General features: G+C 42.4%; 1 protein-coding gene across 4 annotated transcripts in view; it reads right to left on the bottom strand.

The window, feature by feature from the left end:
• LOC123832363 (complement factor H-like) overlaps positions 1–17,621 on the bottom strand; it is a 59,882-nt gene that overhangs the window by 22,741 nt on the left and 19,520 nt on the right. The window contains exons 8-14 of one of the 4 annotated variants that reach the window (XM_045860071.1): positions 15,603–15,776; positions 14,045–14,239; positions 13,455–13,631; positions 10,414–10,596; positions 8,468–8,644; positions 3,852–4,028; positions 3,462–3,644 (exon numbers count right to left, since the gene is read on the bottom strand). In XM_045860071.1, the coding sequence (XP_045716027.1) occupies positions 3,462–3,644; positions 3,852–4,028; positions 8,468–8,644; positions 10,414–10,596; positions 13,455–13,631; positions 14,045–14,239; positions 15,603–15,776 (1,266 nt within the window). The remainder of the gene's footprint in view (positions 1–3,461; positions 3,645–3,851; positions 4,029–8,467; positions 8,645–10,413; positions 10,597–13,454; positions 13,632–14,044; positions 14,240–15,602; positions 15,777–17,621) is intronic. The other 3 variants (XM_045860074.1, XM_045860076.1, XM_045860075.1) reach the window with 3 other exon arrangements.

Below are 17,621 nucleotides of genomic sequence, written 5' to 3'. Positions count from 1 at the left end.
CATAGAAAAGCACTGATTTTTTGTAAACCCTTAATACACCACACCACAGAGTGCAAGAGTTTTGGTGCATCCTGGGCATTGAGATATTTGTAACTAATGTGCTTTGAGGTATCTGGTCATTTAAGGTGTACTCTATTCAGAGGCTTACAATAAAGAATGGGGATTATGAAGCCTAGCCCTAAGTAAATTGGAGACTGGTTATTAGACAGAGCTCTTCAATTTGATAGAAACTTTGTTTTTTATGTGCTTTGAGAATAAGTTATGAGAAAATAAAAATTCAGTTCCTATATTAACTTTGCATTAAGGAAACTGTTCCGTAATCAGGTAGTATAAGATTTGCAGCTTCCAAATAAGGTGTTGCTTTTGCAAATAGAAGAGCAACTGCCCGACACTGTGACACAGTTCTGACCACACACAGGGGAGCAGGACGAAGGATGGATCTGTGTCACCCTCACAAACTCCTTCCCTGGTCCAGGGCCCCCCTGCTGACAGCAGCAAGGGGACAGAGTGACAGGCCTGTTCTCACTCACTGCTTTACCATCTAACGTTTTCATTGTGTTGGCTCCCCCAGTAAATCCTAAGCTCACATGTGTTCAGTGTTAAACCTCCAATCCAAGATGCACAAAGCCACACTGTCATCCATACTGAGTTCAATAGTCTCCAGGCAACTAGTCCAGTCCTTGAAATGGTGAATAATGATTGTCTTGGTACAAGTGTAAATGATGACATAGTTTATTTTACCACATTTGGGAGAAGATCAGTTTCAAAGTTCAAACTACTGTATTGTACTGATTTCCCTACAATAAGATAGAAAAGAGCAGGAAATGTCTGGATATTTTTAAGAAGTGATGAGCAAGTACGGGCAGCACGTCAAGCTCCTTCATTCACATCTGGCAACTGCACTGTCCCTTCCCAACACACGGCTCCAAGTGACTGCCCTGATGTCACCGCACTGTGTCCCGGTTTACACATAAACTCAGTGATATCCCCTGTTTCTGTGTAGTGTGTCTTGTCCTCTTTCCCTTTCAACCGTATGTTATTTTCATTCAGGATTTCTTCAGATATGACACAGGGATCTGAAAGTAGACAAATAAATAAAAACAATGAATAATCTTTCTTTCTGTGGACAATGAAGCTTCCACCCAGTGAATAGTTGAGGACAACATAAGATGATCATGTAATCTCAATGGTAATATATTGATGTTTGTATTTTTCTGTTATGCCCACCATGTGGAAAGAGACCTAAAAAAACACAATATTTGTAATAAAGAATCTACTTAAATATTAAAATACACTTACCCACACAAATGTATATAAATCATCTTTATATCCGTCCATCCACCCAATGATTCAATTACACCTTATCTATCTATCTATCTATCTAGCTATCTATCTATCTGTCATTTATCATCTTCTACTTGCTCAATGTCAAGACTGGCTGCAGAGAGGCACAGATATACACATAGTGTGGATTTGAATCCCAACTTGTTTTGATCAAATTTCTCTACCTTTCTATATCCCTGTGTCCTCTTGTGTAAAATCATTATAAATATTTCTTTTTTTGGAGTGTTTTGTGACATCAGAGTTTCTAGTTTATTGCTATTGCAATGTGACTGCAAACAGAATTTCATATGTTACAATATTATTGTAGACATTGTCTCTTTCTGTAAACAAGCTGCTACTGCATTATAGAAATTATTACATGTGAGTAATTTTAACTTTCTTCTGTTGAGTGTGCTGGGGAGGTGTTGGAGAATAAGAATATATAGCTTTCAGGGGTGCGATTCTCTGCCACATCATAGGGTGTCCACCTTCCTAAGTCAAGTCTTTTTCTGTCACCAGATAGTTGAACCCCTTTCCCTTTGTACCCCCCATGTCCTTTCCCTCTAGAACCACTATACTGTTGTCTGTTCACTAGTTTCTGTTTGTTGTTGTTCTAGTTTGTTCATCCATTTCTTTCATTTTTATGTCCCATGTATGAGTGAAACCGTGTGGTTCATGTCCTTTTCTGTCTGACATTTCACTCACATGATATTCTCAATGTCCATCCAGGTTGTCACAAATGTCAGTGTTTCATCTTATAGCCGAGAGGTATTCCATTGACACGTGTACTGCATCTTTATCCAATCATATACCAAAGTTTGAACACACCGTGGGCTCCTCTGTCTCTTCTGTTCACCCCCAGTGTGTTGCATTCTAGTTCCACCATCACTGACATTGGTGAGGCCTTAGAAATAGCTCCAATTATGTCCCCACACATCCCATTAACTCTTACATGATGAAGCTTCATAAAAACTCACATCACTTGGGATATTCATAGGTTTTCAAAGTCCAACAAACATTCTCATGTATGTTAATAACCAAAAGTATGTACTATATGAGGTCTACATACCTCCAAACATCCATTCCAGGAATTCCCTTTCTGCTTTTCTATTGAACTTTTCTTTACATTTACTGAGTTTTAGTAAGAGAGGGATGGAGGAATAGAGGGGAGAGAGAAATTTCATCAGTGGCCCCCTGCACACATCTGGGGACATATATGACCTGACTGGGATTCAACACTTGAAATCTCCAATCAGTGACTCAGAATGCAGTCTGACCTCTCTGTCACAGAATTGCTTTTGTGTCCTCAGATGACGATAACTGGTTCCCATTCTCAGTGTTTGGAGAAGGGAATGCCTGTGCTATGAATCACATATTAGACTTGTCATTCAAAGGTGAGGCTGGGAATTTATCTTGGAATTTCAACACCTTTTTTTCCCCTAAACTCTAGTTTGGAGCTATTTCTAGATGACTCTGACTTGTGGGTGTGCAGTCGATCTCCAGTGCTGCCACTTCCAGGGTCAGGAGCACCGATGTTGCTACAAATCCCATAGAAGGGGACACATACACGGGATTTCCGTTACATGTGGAATCTAATGAAGAAAATAAACTAAAAAGTGGAGACAGACTCTTGGATACAGAGAACAGACTGAGAGCTGTCAGAGGGGAGGTGGTTGGGGGCTGAGTAGACTCATGGACATGGACCACAGGATGGTAATTTCCAGAGGGAAGAGGGGTGAGGGGAGCTGGAACAGGGTAAAAGGAGGATGAATGGTAAATGGATGGTGGATGACTCAAGGTTGTGAATACAATGTAATCTACAGATGATGTATCATAGAATTGTACACCTGAAACCTGTATAATTTTATTAACCAACTCACCCCAATAAAAGCATTAAAAAAGGCAAATAAAAAATCAGCATGTCTGAACCTTCCTGTTTTAATGAAACTTTGTCATTGTTTACTTAGGAATTTTCCCAGCATCTGGCCTTACAAGTGAGTGTTAGAATGTCCAACCTCCGGCAGGACAGCTGTCTGAGAACACAGTCTAGAGTAGCACTGCAGGAGTGCTGGAGTATGTATGAGCACTGAAACATTACTATATTTTTTTCCGGATCTGGAAGAATATGGAAAGCTTACCTAGACATTTTGGTGGTTCGGACCACTTAGCATCACTGCAGGTTACATATTTAGGACCCTGAAGTTCATAGTAGGCCTGGCATTGGTATTCAACTCTTGACCCCGGAGGGTAGGCAGTCAGTGGGAAGGAGGTGATGTCTCCATTGCTAACAGCTGGAGGACGACCGCACTTTTCTGCAGATTCTAAAAAATAGCATTTTCAATGTTGAGGAGAAATTCTAGTTTTATTGCAGACTATGCAAATGAAGCTCCATAGGAACTCTGAAGACTGTCCTGCATTGTAAACCTGTGGCTTTAAAGTGTGGTGCATAATTTCCACTCAAACGAGCACTGTGTTTAAACAGACTTTTCAACTCTTTGCAAAGGAAGCACTGGAAATGAAATACTTACTGAAGCAGCTTGGCAAGCCCGACCAGCCATCCTTTCCACACACCATGGTGCCTGAGGTGTGTCCATCTCGGGTTTCGTACCCATCCAGGCACTGGTAGTCCAGCGTGTCATTGGGCTTAAATGCTTTTCCAGTGATGATGGCTGTGGCATTCTCAAACAGTGGCATGTCACAATGTTCTAGAGGGAAGAAGAGTGGACAGTTGCATGTCTAAGGCCACACCATGGATAATGCAGCAAGGAGACCCTCTACTGCCAGAAATCACCATGACCCTAAGTGGGTGTGACACCAGTGAAAGTATCACTTGGAACACTCTCTGACACTCAGCGTCACTTTGTGCAGAGCACCCTACCACACATCTTCCTGTGCATTGCTTTCCTGTCACTCAAAGCCTCTAAATAAATGTATAGAAGAAACATCCAGTCACATCAATTTTTACCTGCATGTTGCTGGCTGTTACTGAGTTACAGTAACGTAGTATGATGATGTTATCATTTTAAGGCCAATGAGTTTGTGAACATAAGAGGCAATGCATCTATTTATGTACCAGACATTCTTAGAATGTGTATGTTAAAGTTGTAGTCCTTGGATAAACAATCCATGTATTTACGTAGTGCACCGTCTCATCCACATGATTGCTATAATAGAAAACTCATTGAAATTGAGTATAAAAATGAATTGCAAAGGTACAGGATTTCATTAAAGAAAGGCCATGACAAGCAAAGAAATGGAAAACAGTGTTTTAAAAATGTTAGATTGATATCTTACAAGTCAACTAACTCATTAGTTGGTGTTGAGATAATAAACTTTATTATTGTGTTCAGAAATTTTTACTCAGGATAAAGTTTATGAGATATACCTTATCTAAGTTGTGTTGAATAATTTGTATTAGTGGTTTTTGCTAATTTTATGCTATGGCAAAAGTAATTGGATGGGAATATTGGTATGAGAAAAGTTTTGGATGTAAAACCATACATTGGTAACTGTTAAATTTAACATGCAGGTGGTCCTACAATGTTTGAGCGGGGAGAAAGGACCTGGGTCAGTGGTACTGAGGTTTGTCACACAGAGAGGTTTCCTCTGTCCTTCCCCGTGTCCTCATGGTAATAAGGAAAAGCTCAGCATGTGTGAGACTGTGGGTGTCACAGAGGGTTAGTAGGTTAAGACTCTGAGGAAGGGATCAGGTAGAAGGGGTTGATCACTTTAAAATATGAGGAAGGGAATGAGAAGAGTGCGTCAGGTGACAACACAGTTCGTGTTGCCAGTATGCCCATCAAGCTCCCTAAGGAGTCCCTCCCCCATGGGCTTGCTGTGACAAGAGTCACACTGAATGAATGGAAAGAGATGGATGACACCCTTCCCCATTAGCAACCACTCTACACACAGAAGTGTGTGTCAGCCCCGCGTGTTAAATGCTATCACCAATATTTACCTATCTTTTTACTCTTCTAGTGTTGGTGCATTTTTACATACAGCAGTCCCCTCCACGACATGCACATGCTGACAGAGAATGGGTGGGACCCCTTATTAACTATGCAAACGGGCTAGGAGGGCTGTCACCTTGGCTTAGTGGATATATGCATATCACCATCCCCTTGTCTCTCTTGCACAGTGACCAGGTCTTGTTCCCACCTACTGTAGGTGTCTCTGGAGAAGGACCAACTGCCCAGCCTTCCCTGAGCTTGTGGCTGTGAAACTGAGATGTGATCTCTGCCATATAAGGAAATGTTTTCTTTTTAAGTTTTTTTAAATTGTTGTTCAAATACAGTTGTCCCCATTTTCGCCCACGTATCTCCCTTGCCCTACCCCCCATCCCACATTCAACCCTCCTTTCCCTGTTCTCTTTTTCCCACGGGTCCTTTATACATGTTCCTTGACTTGACCCTTTCCCTTCTCTCCCCCTTTTCCCCCCCGACTCCCCACCCCCTCTGGTCCTTGTCAGTTTGACTGAGAGGAGCACTAGCCTCCCCTGGAGGACAGCTGGAATATTCCATCTCTGCCCTCCCAGTGTCTATAGCCTCCTTGTCCACTGTCCTTTGGTGACCATGGAATGGAGAACCACAAGTTGGTGAGAAGAGACTAGGGAGAAGTCTGGACCCAAATAACACAGGGCCAACTTTGCTTTTGAACTTTTCACCTTAGTAGTTTAATTTGGGGAAATAAGCCTTAGCAGTTAAAATCCCAGGGATTTGATCATTGTGTAAATACATTAAACAGATTCCTACTGAGTCTCCTCCCATGCTGTCTAACATCAGATGGAGATCTTGTCACTCCCACAGATTCCACCTACACATCCTCTCGTCCCCATTTCTACTCACACCCCTGGAGTACCGTAGTCCCACTGCCTGGACTGTCCTATCAGGGACTGTGGGCCATTCCTGGGGAGCAGCCTCAGAGCAGCTTCCCATCAGTGCAGACTCGGCCCTTCCCCCACGGGAACCTCCCAGGGCTCTCCCTGCAGGTCTGCTCCTTTTCACTCAGGGCTTCCCGGTTGGACTTGAACCACTTTTCCTCCTTCCCGCTCTGTTTGTGCTGCACTGGCCATCAGCGGTCCTCAAATACACAGAATTCCTTCCTCGCTTAAGTCATTTCACTTGAACATCATCTCTCTCTGAAAGTCATTCTTCCATTGTCATGGGGACTCCTCATATTTTGAACTCTTATCTGTTAGCTTCTCTGCTGGGTCTTCCTGCACAACGCCCACACATGAGCGATGGTCTGTTGTGACTCCTCTCATGTCCCAAACAGCATCACTCACACTCACTGATTACCTTGTCCTTATTGTTTTCTTTCAGTTAATCTCCTTAAATTTTGTTGCATAATGTTTAGTTTTTCTTGTATATAGTTTTATTTTTTAATAACTATAAATGTGCTTAGTCTACCATACTTTTGAGGGAATTAATGATAAGTATTTAAAGCCCATCTTTTAGGTCCCCTGGCTGCTCCTCAGACAGGGCTCACTAGTTACTGAGTTCCCACCCACATTCAGTGATCACAGCTTCTCTGTAGACATAGAGGACTCCAGTTGAAGTTCAGCTCTGGTTTCTCATGATTTATAATATAATTTCCATTAAATTTGCTAAATTTTAAACAACACCCACAAAAACAACTTAGAGGCTCCTGTCAGCTTAAAGTGTGAAAGTCAGTTACAACTTCATATTAAAGTTCTAATTAATAGCATCATAGCACTAAAATATAATTTATATATGAAATGGTTGTGAGAGATACATATTTGGCAATGGGCAATCAGTGTATTTATCTTTAATTCAGTTGTATGTTAATTTTAATTTTTTTCTTCAATGAACACATTGAGTATGATTTTAACGTAAATAGTAAAGTGACTTTCACCTCTGTTTTACTTAAAATTATTTAGTGACTTTCATCAAGTATAGTTCTACTGTTACTTAATAAATGAAGTAACCTAATCCATTTGTTATTATCAATTTAAAACTATTTGGACACAAGTAGAATGAAAAGGTATTTATGTCTTTGTTTTAAGAAAGAGAAAACTTGATACATTCCCTTTGAAATCTGGTAAAGAAAACTCTCAGAGAAGTAAGTCTGGGTCTCATAAAATCACAGATTGGTTCTTCTTTTTTCATTCTGTATTTTTTCTCAAGGAGGTCTCATCATTTCTGTGGTGATAATCTCAAACACAGATCTCCTGGCTAGACCTAATTGTCCAACTCTGCAGTTTACAATCCAGTTTTGATTTTCCCCGGGCAGCTCAGCGATCATGTGCCCAGGTCAAGTTGAGATGTTCCTTTCAAAGTACTCTTTCTACTGCCTGCAGCACCTTCCCAAGAGCCATCTCTACTTACCTGCTTACTTATGAAAACAACTGAAAATAAACACAAGAGTCCTTTGATGATTATCCTGTCTGACACCCAACATTCAGGAACATTACCTGTGTTTTCCACCACCAAAGATAACCCAAAGCTGTCCTCTGCTCTGCGTCTCCTCAGCCATCACTCTGCCCCATCCCCACCCAACATTCTCCCACATTGTGAGTAGAATCCCTGACAATATTTCCCAAATATTGTTTTGTTTTTAAAGCTTGGCAAACACTGGTCCCTGCAGGGTGAATACTCTGCATTGCTCAGTTGCCCACAGATTGCAGTTCTATTTCTAACCCTGGAAAACAGACAGCTGACTGGCAAACCTGAAGGAGATTCACGTAACAGTCCACAGAACTACTGAGAATTAGAAAATAAAGAGCCCCCCTAGGGATCTGCAGAAATTAACTCTCAAGCAGAGTGGTGGGTGTGAACACAAACTTGGGAGAAAAATTGCTGAGGAAGTTGTAGGGAAATGTAAATTTGGTGATGAGTGCCTGGTTTTATATAATGTAAAAGCTTGTATTCAGAGTGAGAGCACAGTTACACTTTCATCACAGATCTGTGATGTGCTCGGACTACAGGGCATGTCAGTGCACTGGGTTGGATGGGATATTGTCTTTAGACATCAAAACCCCTGTCCTCCCTATTTGCATTAAATCAGAAGGAGACACCTCAGTGTTATTCACTGTGCATTAAAAGTAATTCCACATAATCCAAATTTGGTAAAAATAAAACATTTTAAATGATTTTTATTATGATAATCCTTAAAAGTGACTTACCGTGACAGGCGGGTGTATCAGACCAGCCACTGTGACCACACACTATGAAGCCTGTGGTGCGTCCGTCTCTGTTTTTATATCCATCCTGGCACTCATAGTCCAACCTGTCATTGACCTTAAACCATGTGCTGCCAGTTCTGGCTCTGGCATTCTCAAACACTGGCATATCACAAGATTCTAATGCACAATGGAATTGAAGAGTTCATGTCCAGTAGCATTTAACAGACACTCTAAAGGGGTAAGTCCCATCCCAAGGAAACACATCACATAAGAGCAATCTCAGAATACCAGTGATAAGCCACTGTCCTGATATTGTTACTCAGGATGAAAACAGGTGTTTCTACAAAGCAGTTTTACCATCACTTAAATCATCTGAACAATTTAAGGACGTTTTTCTCAGTGCCATTGCACTCACACATTTATTCCACCCTAGCAGGAAACTAGACCCTAACAGATGTGCTGGACTTTGGTTCTGGCAAAGCAGAGTAGCATTTGGTGAATGGAGGTAGGAGCCAAACTCAGTAGCAGTTGAGCCATCAATGCCAGACATGAAGTTAATTGGTTCAATGAAAAGATTAATTTTCAACAGTGAGAGTGATGTTTAAACATTCTATAGAAATCTACTTTAGAATTTACTAACTTTAAAAATCCACATGCTCATTTAGCTTTGTTCAAATATCCCCTTAATGACTGGATATTCTTATATACTTATTATGATTGAATGTAGAAATAGTTCCAAATTTATAACTAGTATAAGAAATTAAATTGTTGAACAAGTAGTCTTCATTTTTACTAATACCTTACTGGAGTGATGTTAATATAGGTTTAAACAGCTTTCCTTAAACTTTAAAGCATATTAGGTAGCCAGTTAATTTAAAGATTTAAAAAATAAAGAAAAGTATAACAATAAAAATAATGGAGACATTTTTTTCTTTCCTAATAATTACAACACAATAAGAGTGTTGTAATGGATAACTAATCACAATTTAATATAGTATTAGTTTGATATAAAGGTAACTTTCATCATTTTTTTTCTTTCACTAGTTCCCATTGTAAGTACAGAGACTGAAAAAAATGAAAAGATAAAAATGGATATTTTAAATATCCACTTTATGTGAATGAAAAAATATAAGTACATGTCTGTGGGATAAATACTATAAAATGAGAAAACTGTTCTTAGAATATTCTCATAAACATCGAGGAGGCAACAAGCATTTCTTATTCTCCACTGACTCGATGTTGATGTATGTTTTTTAAAAAAATATAAGTTTTATTCACCTGGCTGGCGTAGCTCAGTGGATTGAGTGCGAGCTGCGAACCAGGCATTGCAGGTTCAATTCCCAGTCAGGGCACATGCCTGGGTTGCAGGACATGGCCCCCAGCAACCGCACAGTGATGTTTCTCTCTCTCTCCTTCTCCCTCCCTTCCCTCTCTAAAAATAAATAAATAAATAAATAAAAAGTATAAATATAAATTTTATTCAGAAGAGGGCCTGCTCTGCTGTATCAGATATAAATTACACAGGTGACACTATTCTACAATTATGCACTGTGAACACATGTTTTCATTTAAACACATAACTTTTATGTCTAGGAATGAACATGTACCCAGACATAAAAGTTTGACCCCCTGAAAACAGGCCCAGGCCAAGGCCTCATCTAGAAATGAATGAGTGACACTGGAATACACAGAAGGTCCCTCACCAGTTTGTGAATCACAGGAAGTTTTTTGGAGGGAAATCCTTGAACTGAAAGATGATCTTATAGCTACCTTCTAGTAATCAATTTTAAAAGGTGAAAACTTACATATACATTTCAAAAACTTTTTATTTATATTTTCAGATGGAACCACCTCAGCTTCTGCCAGCCCAAGGAAAGGAAATCAGGTAAAGTAACCATTTCTGCCACAGGCATCGGGGCAATAACTCAACATCGTGAATGACTTACTAATGCACCTGGGGCGAGTGGACCATCCACGCTGCAGACACGTGATCGTTCCTGATGTCTGACCATCTTCTGTTAAGTAACCTTGTTTGCACTTGTATTGTGTTTCTGTATGTAAGGGGTATTTCAGTTCAGATTCAGAAAAAAATCCATTCTCAATTTCTATATCCGACTTTAAACATGTGACTAAATGGGAGAGAGCAGGAGGGAAAGGTAAGCATAGGGTCCATAAACATGATCATTAGGGTTCTAACAATATATACAACAAAAACAACAAAAAATGAGGCTTCTGTTGTAAATGAAAATCTGGAAAATCCTAATCATTCAAGGTGTGGTGTCAGAGACTATAAGCTACAAGCTTCCAAAAATATATATCAAGATATTGTCATCGTTATTAAATAAAGAAACAAGTGCTGGCGAGGTTGGTGAGAAAAGGGAGCCCTAGTGCACTGTTGGTGGGAATGCAGACTGGTGCAGCCACTGTGGAAAACTGTGGAGTTTCCTCAAGAAACTAAAGATGGAACTGACTTTCGATCAAGTGATCCCTCTGCTGGGACCATACCCTAAGAATCGTGAATCACCAATTCAAATAACCTGTGTAACACAATGTTCACAGTGGGGTTATTTACAATAGCCAAATGCTAGAAAGGGCCTAAGTGCCCATCAGTAAATGAGTAGATCAAAAAACTGTGGTACATTTACACAATGGAATGTTACCCAGCAGAAAGAAAGAAGGAGCTCCTACCATTTGCACAGCATGGATGGAAGTGGAGAGCATTATGCTAAGTGAAATAAAACAGGAGGTGAATGACTAACACCATATGATCTCAGCTGTAAGTGCAAGCTAATCAACACAGAAAACAAAAGAGAAAATAGAATCAGAGACATGGACATAAGGAAGAAAGTGACAGTGACCAGAGGGGTGGGGGAGGGGTATAACAGGGGGAATAAGGGTAGAGGAAAAGCAAAAAAACAGGAATAGAGGACTCATGGGCATAGAAAATAAGGGGGTGGGGTTGACTGTGGGAGTTGGGGGGTTGGGTTGAGCAAGGCGGGGGAACTATAACTGAGCAACAGTAAATTTTTTAAAAAGTATTAAAACCAGATCTTAGAACTAAGTAAGGCTTAAAATATTCAGATTGCCTTATAAGAAATTACTGATGGCCAGAGGAAGGGGGGGCTGGTTGGCATTGGGCAAAGGGGGAGATGGGGACATCTGTAATAGTATCACCAATAAAAATGAAAATAAAAATAAATGTAAAAAAATAAATTATTAGGATGTGTCTGTGCACTGCATGTGGAGTGCTACAGCACGCCAGAGTGCTCTTAGAACGCGTCCATTCCCAGGATGCATTTCAATTATCGCTGAGACAGAAGAGTCACACGTTCTCGCCTCATGCAGAACCAAGGTCCCTAAATGAGGGGACGGACATGCTAATGACCATGACGTGGTGGTCACATCTTCCCGTGTGCACGTGTCAATATAACAAGCTTCCACATGTGCCATTTCCATTAACACTGAACACAGAAAAACAAGTTTGAAAGAATAACAATATTGGCAGACAAAAATGGAAAACAAACACTACAGAAAATGTACAGAATTAAAAGGTGGTTCTTGGGAGAAATTTAATAAAATGAAGAAATGCACAGTAGGAACACAGAAGAGAGTTCCAGCCCCGCACGGTGAAGAAACTGAACCAACCCTGTGAAAACAACCCTGTGAGCTGTGCACACGCGCCCAGCACCTGGCTCTGACTGCTGAGAGAGAAGGAGAATGCTGTGGGCTCTCTTCTCACAGTGGCCTTTCATTGGGGCGGGGGTGCAAATTCTCCGGATTACAACAAGGAAGAAAACACTCAAGCCGAAGACATCAGTCACACTGAACAGAAGGACAAACCCGGCGTTCTCAAACAGGCTGACATCACTGAACTTGGAGTGTAGAGAACCCAGTGGGAAGAGCTACAGAGGGAGAGAGCCCCACACACCTGCAGGCTGAACACATCACGCCTCAGAGCAGGGCAGAGCCCCGCCACAATGGGCAGGGAGTAACCCCTCCAGGAAGAACCAGCAGGAAACCATCAGTTCAAAGATTCCCAGGGCACCCTCCTCAACACTGGGAGATTTTCACATTGGATCAGTCAAATTGGAAAGACATCTTTAAACACTACTCATTTAAGCCCTGGCTGGCGTAGTTCAGTGGATTGAGCTCGGGCTGCGAACCAAAGTTTCACAGGTTCGATTCCCAGTTAGGGCACATGCCTAGGTTGTAGGCCACGGCCCCCAGCAACCACACATTGAAGTTTCTCTCTCTCTCTCTCTCTCTTTCTCCCTCCCTTCCCTCTCTAAAATAAATAAATAAAATCTTTAAAAAATAAATAAAAACTACTCATTTATAAGAGTGGCCAGAAGAGGCCTTCTTCATCCACATTCCCAATGAACTGGTCCTAGTGGGCAGGGTGCCAAACCAGCTTTATCAGTTTAGAAACGAGCCTTGAGTGGGTCAAGTCAACCTGAACAACAGAACCAAGTACAAAACCACTGAGCCTGGAGGTCTCGGACCCCAAACCTCCACCAGGTGCAGGACTGGGGAGGCGCTAACTCAGGGAGAGGAAGCTGTTGCTCCCAGGCCCTTCCATGCACCCAGTCCTGGGTCTCTGTGCCCCTGGGGCGGGGGGGGACCTGTCTGCCAGAGTCCGGACTCTCACCAAGCTGCCCTCATCCAGTGTCATGGCCAAAATCCATGCCATTGTGGGGAGACAATAGGAACAGCTAACATGCCATCCTGCTCTCCACTCTGTATTTAATTAGATGTTTCCTCTCTGAGGTCTTTGGGTGGTTTTCTAAATTAATGTCTACTAACAGGTGTCTTTATCATGCTATTGATATGTCAAGAAACTGGCATTTCCACTTATACACACTTGAAAAAGTAAAACCAAGAAAGTCCTTTGGCAAAATAAGAAGCTGATAAAAACATTCTTCCACAGTAATTACAGGTAAGTCTTAGAAGATCAAAAACAGCTTGGATGTCAGGCCCATTTTCTTACCGACACGGATGCATTTGGGAGGAGGGGACCAGCCATTCTCCGTACACGTCAATGTGGTCTGCTGGTTTGGGAGACTGTAACCAGGATCGCAGGTGACTTTAGCAGACTGACCCTGTAAATACTTTTGTCCATACCTCGGATATTTTCCATTCTCCAAATAATTGAAAATACATTTTCCTAAGAGTGATAGAAGGATAATGAAAAAACCCCACCAATTTGGTCAAAATAATAAGTTAAAATTTATCCTCATATTTAAATTAGAAGGCATAGCATCTAAAAATAACATCTAGAATAAGAAATACTAAAGCTGCTACCAAATATTTTTTAAAATATAATATTAAATATAATTATCTGCAGTTTACTATTATAATATGTACAAATGATATAGGTATACTTGCAGAGTCTATTTTTATCTCTCATGTATTGAATGAAGAACCTCTCATAAAACAAACAACCTGCATGGGTCTTCCTGGTGACAGAACTCAGCCCCTCCCCCTTATGCTGGTCACACAGCTCCATCGTTCTCCCTGGTGTGATTCCCCTCCTCTCCGAAGTGTCCCCACGGCACAGGGAGGAAAGGGTTTACTTACGGAGGCAGGGAATGTCAGGCGACCATCCGTCTGTTGTACAAGTAATTATGTCCCAGTCGTCCCGTGTAGGCGGCGCATAGTTGCCATCACAGTAGTAGTAAAAATATTGTCCCACAGCAGCTGGGAAGTATCGTTCAGATCTGCTTCCCCAGGATAGGTACCCATGCTTTATTTCTGGATATTCACATGGCTTAACTTGCAATAAAAACAAACAAAAAAACAACATAAATTATGTTTTCCTTTAATTGAATTTACTGAGAGATAAATGGTTTCCTTGATGAATTATATTATTAACATAATTATATCCATTGCATTAGGGTTTCTAGCACAAGAAAGGTTGTAAACTCAGATGATGTAAAGAACACGTGTTTCTGGTCATTTCACGACATGTGCACACTCGGAGTCCGTCTGTGGTGCACCTGCAACAACACAGAGCTGCCTGTCAGTTCTGTCTAGGTGAGCACACAGACACCATCCTCGTGGTGTTCACGCTCACTGAGGTCTGTGTCACTGTGATGCCAGCATCCTCTCTAAGGGCATCACACTGTCACATTCATGTGGACATTTGTCCTGAACTGACACTGAGGCCATTGACCTCCTGTTAGCATCATTTCATGTTTCACTCATGGAGTGTCCAGCTGCAGCGTGGATGCCTCTACAGGGACCTGATACGTGAGCAAGAGGAACATGAAGGTGGAGGAAGAAAGCTCTTGGAAGGAGGCCAAAGAAACCTCCCAGAAATAAATGCCCTGCTGAACTGAGTGGCACTTTGTGACATGTGATGGTGTCAGAAAACCAACTATGTCTCTAACACTCCTCCCTGAGAGAAGGAGCCCACTGCCCCCACCTTTGAGTGTGGGTGGACTTAAGGACCCTCTTCTAAAGGGTATAAACAGCTCGGGTGACAATGTGTGAGCAGGTCATAGACTGCATGGAGGTATTCTTGTGTCTCAGATCACTTGCTCTGGGGACATTAGTGCCACTGAGGGTCCCTATGGAGACACCAGGTGTTAAGCCCCTGAGGCCCCTGCGCCACCAGGGAGGTGCCCACTTGGGAGCAGGTCCAGCTGCACCCAGACCTCAGCCCACACTCTGGGCCAGTGTCCCGGTGCCGCCCAGACAGTGAGAACTGGGGGACTGGACCTCTCCCCAGTGCTGACCCTGTGACCCTGAGTCAAGAGAGGGTGGTTGTTCTCAGTCAGTAATATTTGGGGTAAATTGGTTACACAGCAATAAATTACTAACATACTCGATGGTGAATGGTAGCATTCTTACCCAATGTTTTAATTCCCATATTAGAATATTAGTGAGAGAAACGCATATTCGTACCCACACATATTTAACCCTGAGTACCAAAGATTAGAAGGGTTTCATTAAAAAATATGTCATTTTGAACTTCATTTGAAGTGTTTACATTGAAAAGCCAAGCATGCCTCTGCATGCCCTGCTTTACACTCTCAGTAAGGCAAGCCGGGGGCCCATTCGGTCCCCATTGCACTGGTGTTCACCAGAAGTCAGTGCGGAATTAGGATCCGGTCCCGGTGTGCTCGGAACTTACAGCTGCACCTTGGAGGAGGATGCCAGCCGATATCGGTGCATTCTGACGTGCTGCCTCGGGCTGAGTGATAAAAGCCGCTTTTACACTGGTACGTGAGTCTATGCCCAAGTCTGTATGAGGTCCTGTCGGGAATGTAGTGGCTGTTGGCAATAGTTGGAGGATCACATGTCACTTCTGAAAAGAAAAAGGACAGGTGGCTAATGCAGAAATCGCTGTCGAGGAAAAGTCAAGTCCATGAGAATAGAGTGAATGTCATTTGTTTTGCCCTTATCATAGAGCAAAACGGCATTAAAGTGAGTACAGACCCGGACCTCCCCCACATCGCTCACCCCCCCTCACCTGCTCACCTCAAGTGTTTGTGCCCCTGCGCTCTTCGATCCTCTTCCCCCAAGGCCATCGCGTCCATGGTGCTGTTCTGTGCGTGGCCATGAACTCATAATACACGACACTTCACCTACACTTTCCTCTTCCCCAAACCTCCTTGGCTTCCGAAGTTCTGATAAGAACTGTGCACAAATATCCTGAGTCTCTTCCTTGATTTGAATGCAGCCGTGAAATGGATGTGGCAGTGATATGTTTCCTTCTAGGAAGGATGCTTTCAAAGCCTTTGGGTGAACTTTTGCCTGCTCTTCCCCACAGCAGCAGTGATTACAGAAGGGCAAGGAAAGACTGGGTCTCTATCTCCTGATTCTTACAATTAATAGCGCAAGCAGAGTCCCTTTCCGCCTTACATGGGAAGCCAGCATGGTGAGGAAATGAAGTTTACTTTGTTAGGCTGGTGGAATCTGGGAGTATAGTTTTCTCACTGTAACAGGATAACCTAGTCCAGGGTTTGGGAGACCTTTCACATGAAGGGCCAGGTGAAAGTCTCTGCTGGCCGGTCCGCTCTGCCTTTGGACTGCAGAAGCTGCCACAAACTGCCGTGAGCAGATGCACGTGGCTGTGTTGTACGGAAACTTGGTTTACGAAATGGGGACAGGCGGGATCAGACCTGGGATTTATCTCCCTTGACCTAGTCTACCCTAACTGACGAAGCTGCTTCCCTTGGTCCTTCTCATCAACCTTTTGCTATATTGCAACAATAGATCAACTTGCAATATCCCTTTTGTGATAGACTGCTATGCCTTTTTTCTTCAATTCAATTAATTTAGTTTTCCAGCTCTATGGGGGAACAATTGACAAGTATCATTGTACGTACTGACAGCGTAGGACATGATTTCATATAAATATGCACTGAGGAATGCTGACCAACATCGAGACAATTAATCAGTGGCTTTTAACTGCTGTAGAAAGGCTATATTACCGTTCACATTGCTGCCATGTTCCATTTCGGACGCAAAGCCTGCGGTGGGCATTCAGTACTGCCTGAACCCAGTTATATGACCCTAACTTACTTCTTATTCTCTTTCCCACGGTAAGTGACCGATAGTCTCCTCATTTCACTCAAGTCCCCTACACAGTTGCTCTTTCATTGCTACTTGGTGAGGCTTGCCTTCCCAGAAAGCTTCCCGACGACCAGCTACAGGTCCCCTAGAGCTCCTGAAAGTTTCTTTAACATTAGCTGCGTCTGTTCTGAACTTAAGCCTTTTCCTATTTTCATATTCAAGCAAGCTTCTGAAAACTTTTATTTTCCCACAGGTCACAAACCGTTGCTTATCCCTCCACCTCTCTGACTCTGTCAGCCACTTCCTCTTGGATGGGTGCTCAGGCTTCCGCAGTTTTAAACTCCTTCTTTCCGCCCTTTGCCCAAGTTGAGCTAATGTGTGATCTTTCTCCTCTGCTTCACAACCAAGATCCTTCAAGTGCCCTTTTACAATTGCTGCCTCCACTTTGTTCAACCTCCCATTTGTTTTGCAGCCCACAGCCCTGTGGCTTCTGGCATCTCCCCTGAGCTGGCCCTGCTCTGACAGAAGTCACCAAAGGCCTCCACTTCCCAGATCTGCCAACTCTTGTACTCCACATATTGCAGAGACTGGTGTAGAATGTGGGCTCCTTAATTATTTGTTGCACTGAATAGAT

This window comes from Phyllostomus hastatus, unplaced genomic scaffold, assembly GCF_019186645.2.
Source record: "Phyllostomus hastatus isolate PE091 unplaced genomic scaffold, TTU_PhHast_1.1 phas_contig_148, whole genome shotgun sequence".
Taxonomy (NCBI): Eukaryota; Metazoa; Chordata; class Mammalia; order Chiroptera; family Phyllostomidae; genus Phyllostomus; species Phyllostomus hastatus.
Note: the sequence above shows the minus strand (reverse complement) of the source record. Positions and strands in the feature narration are given on the sequence as shown.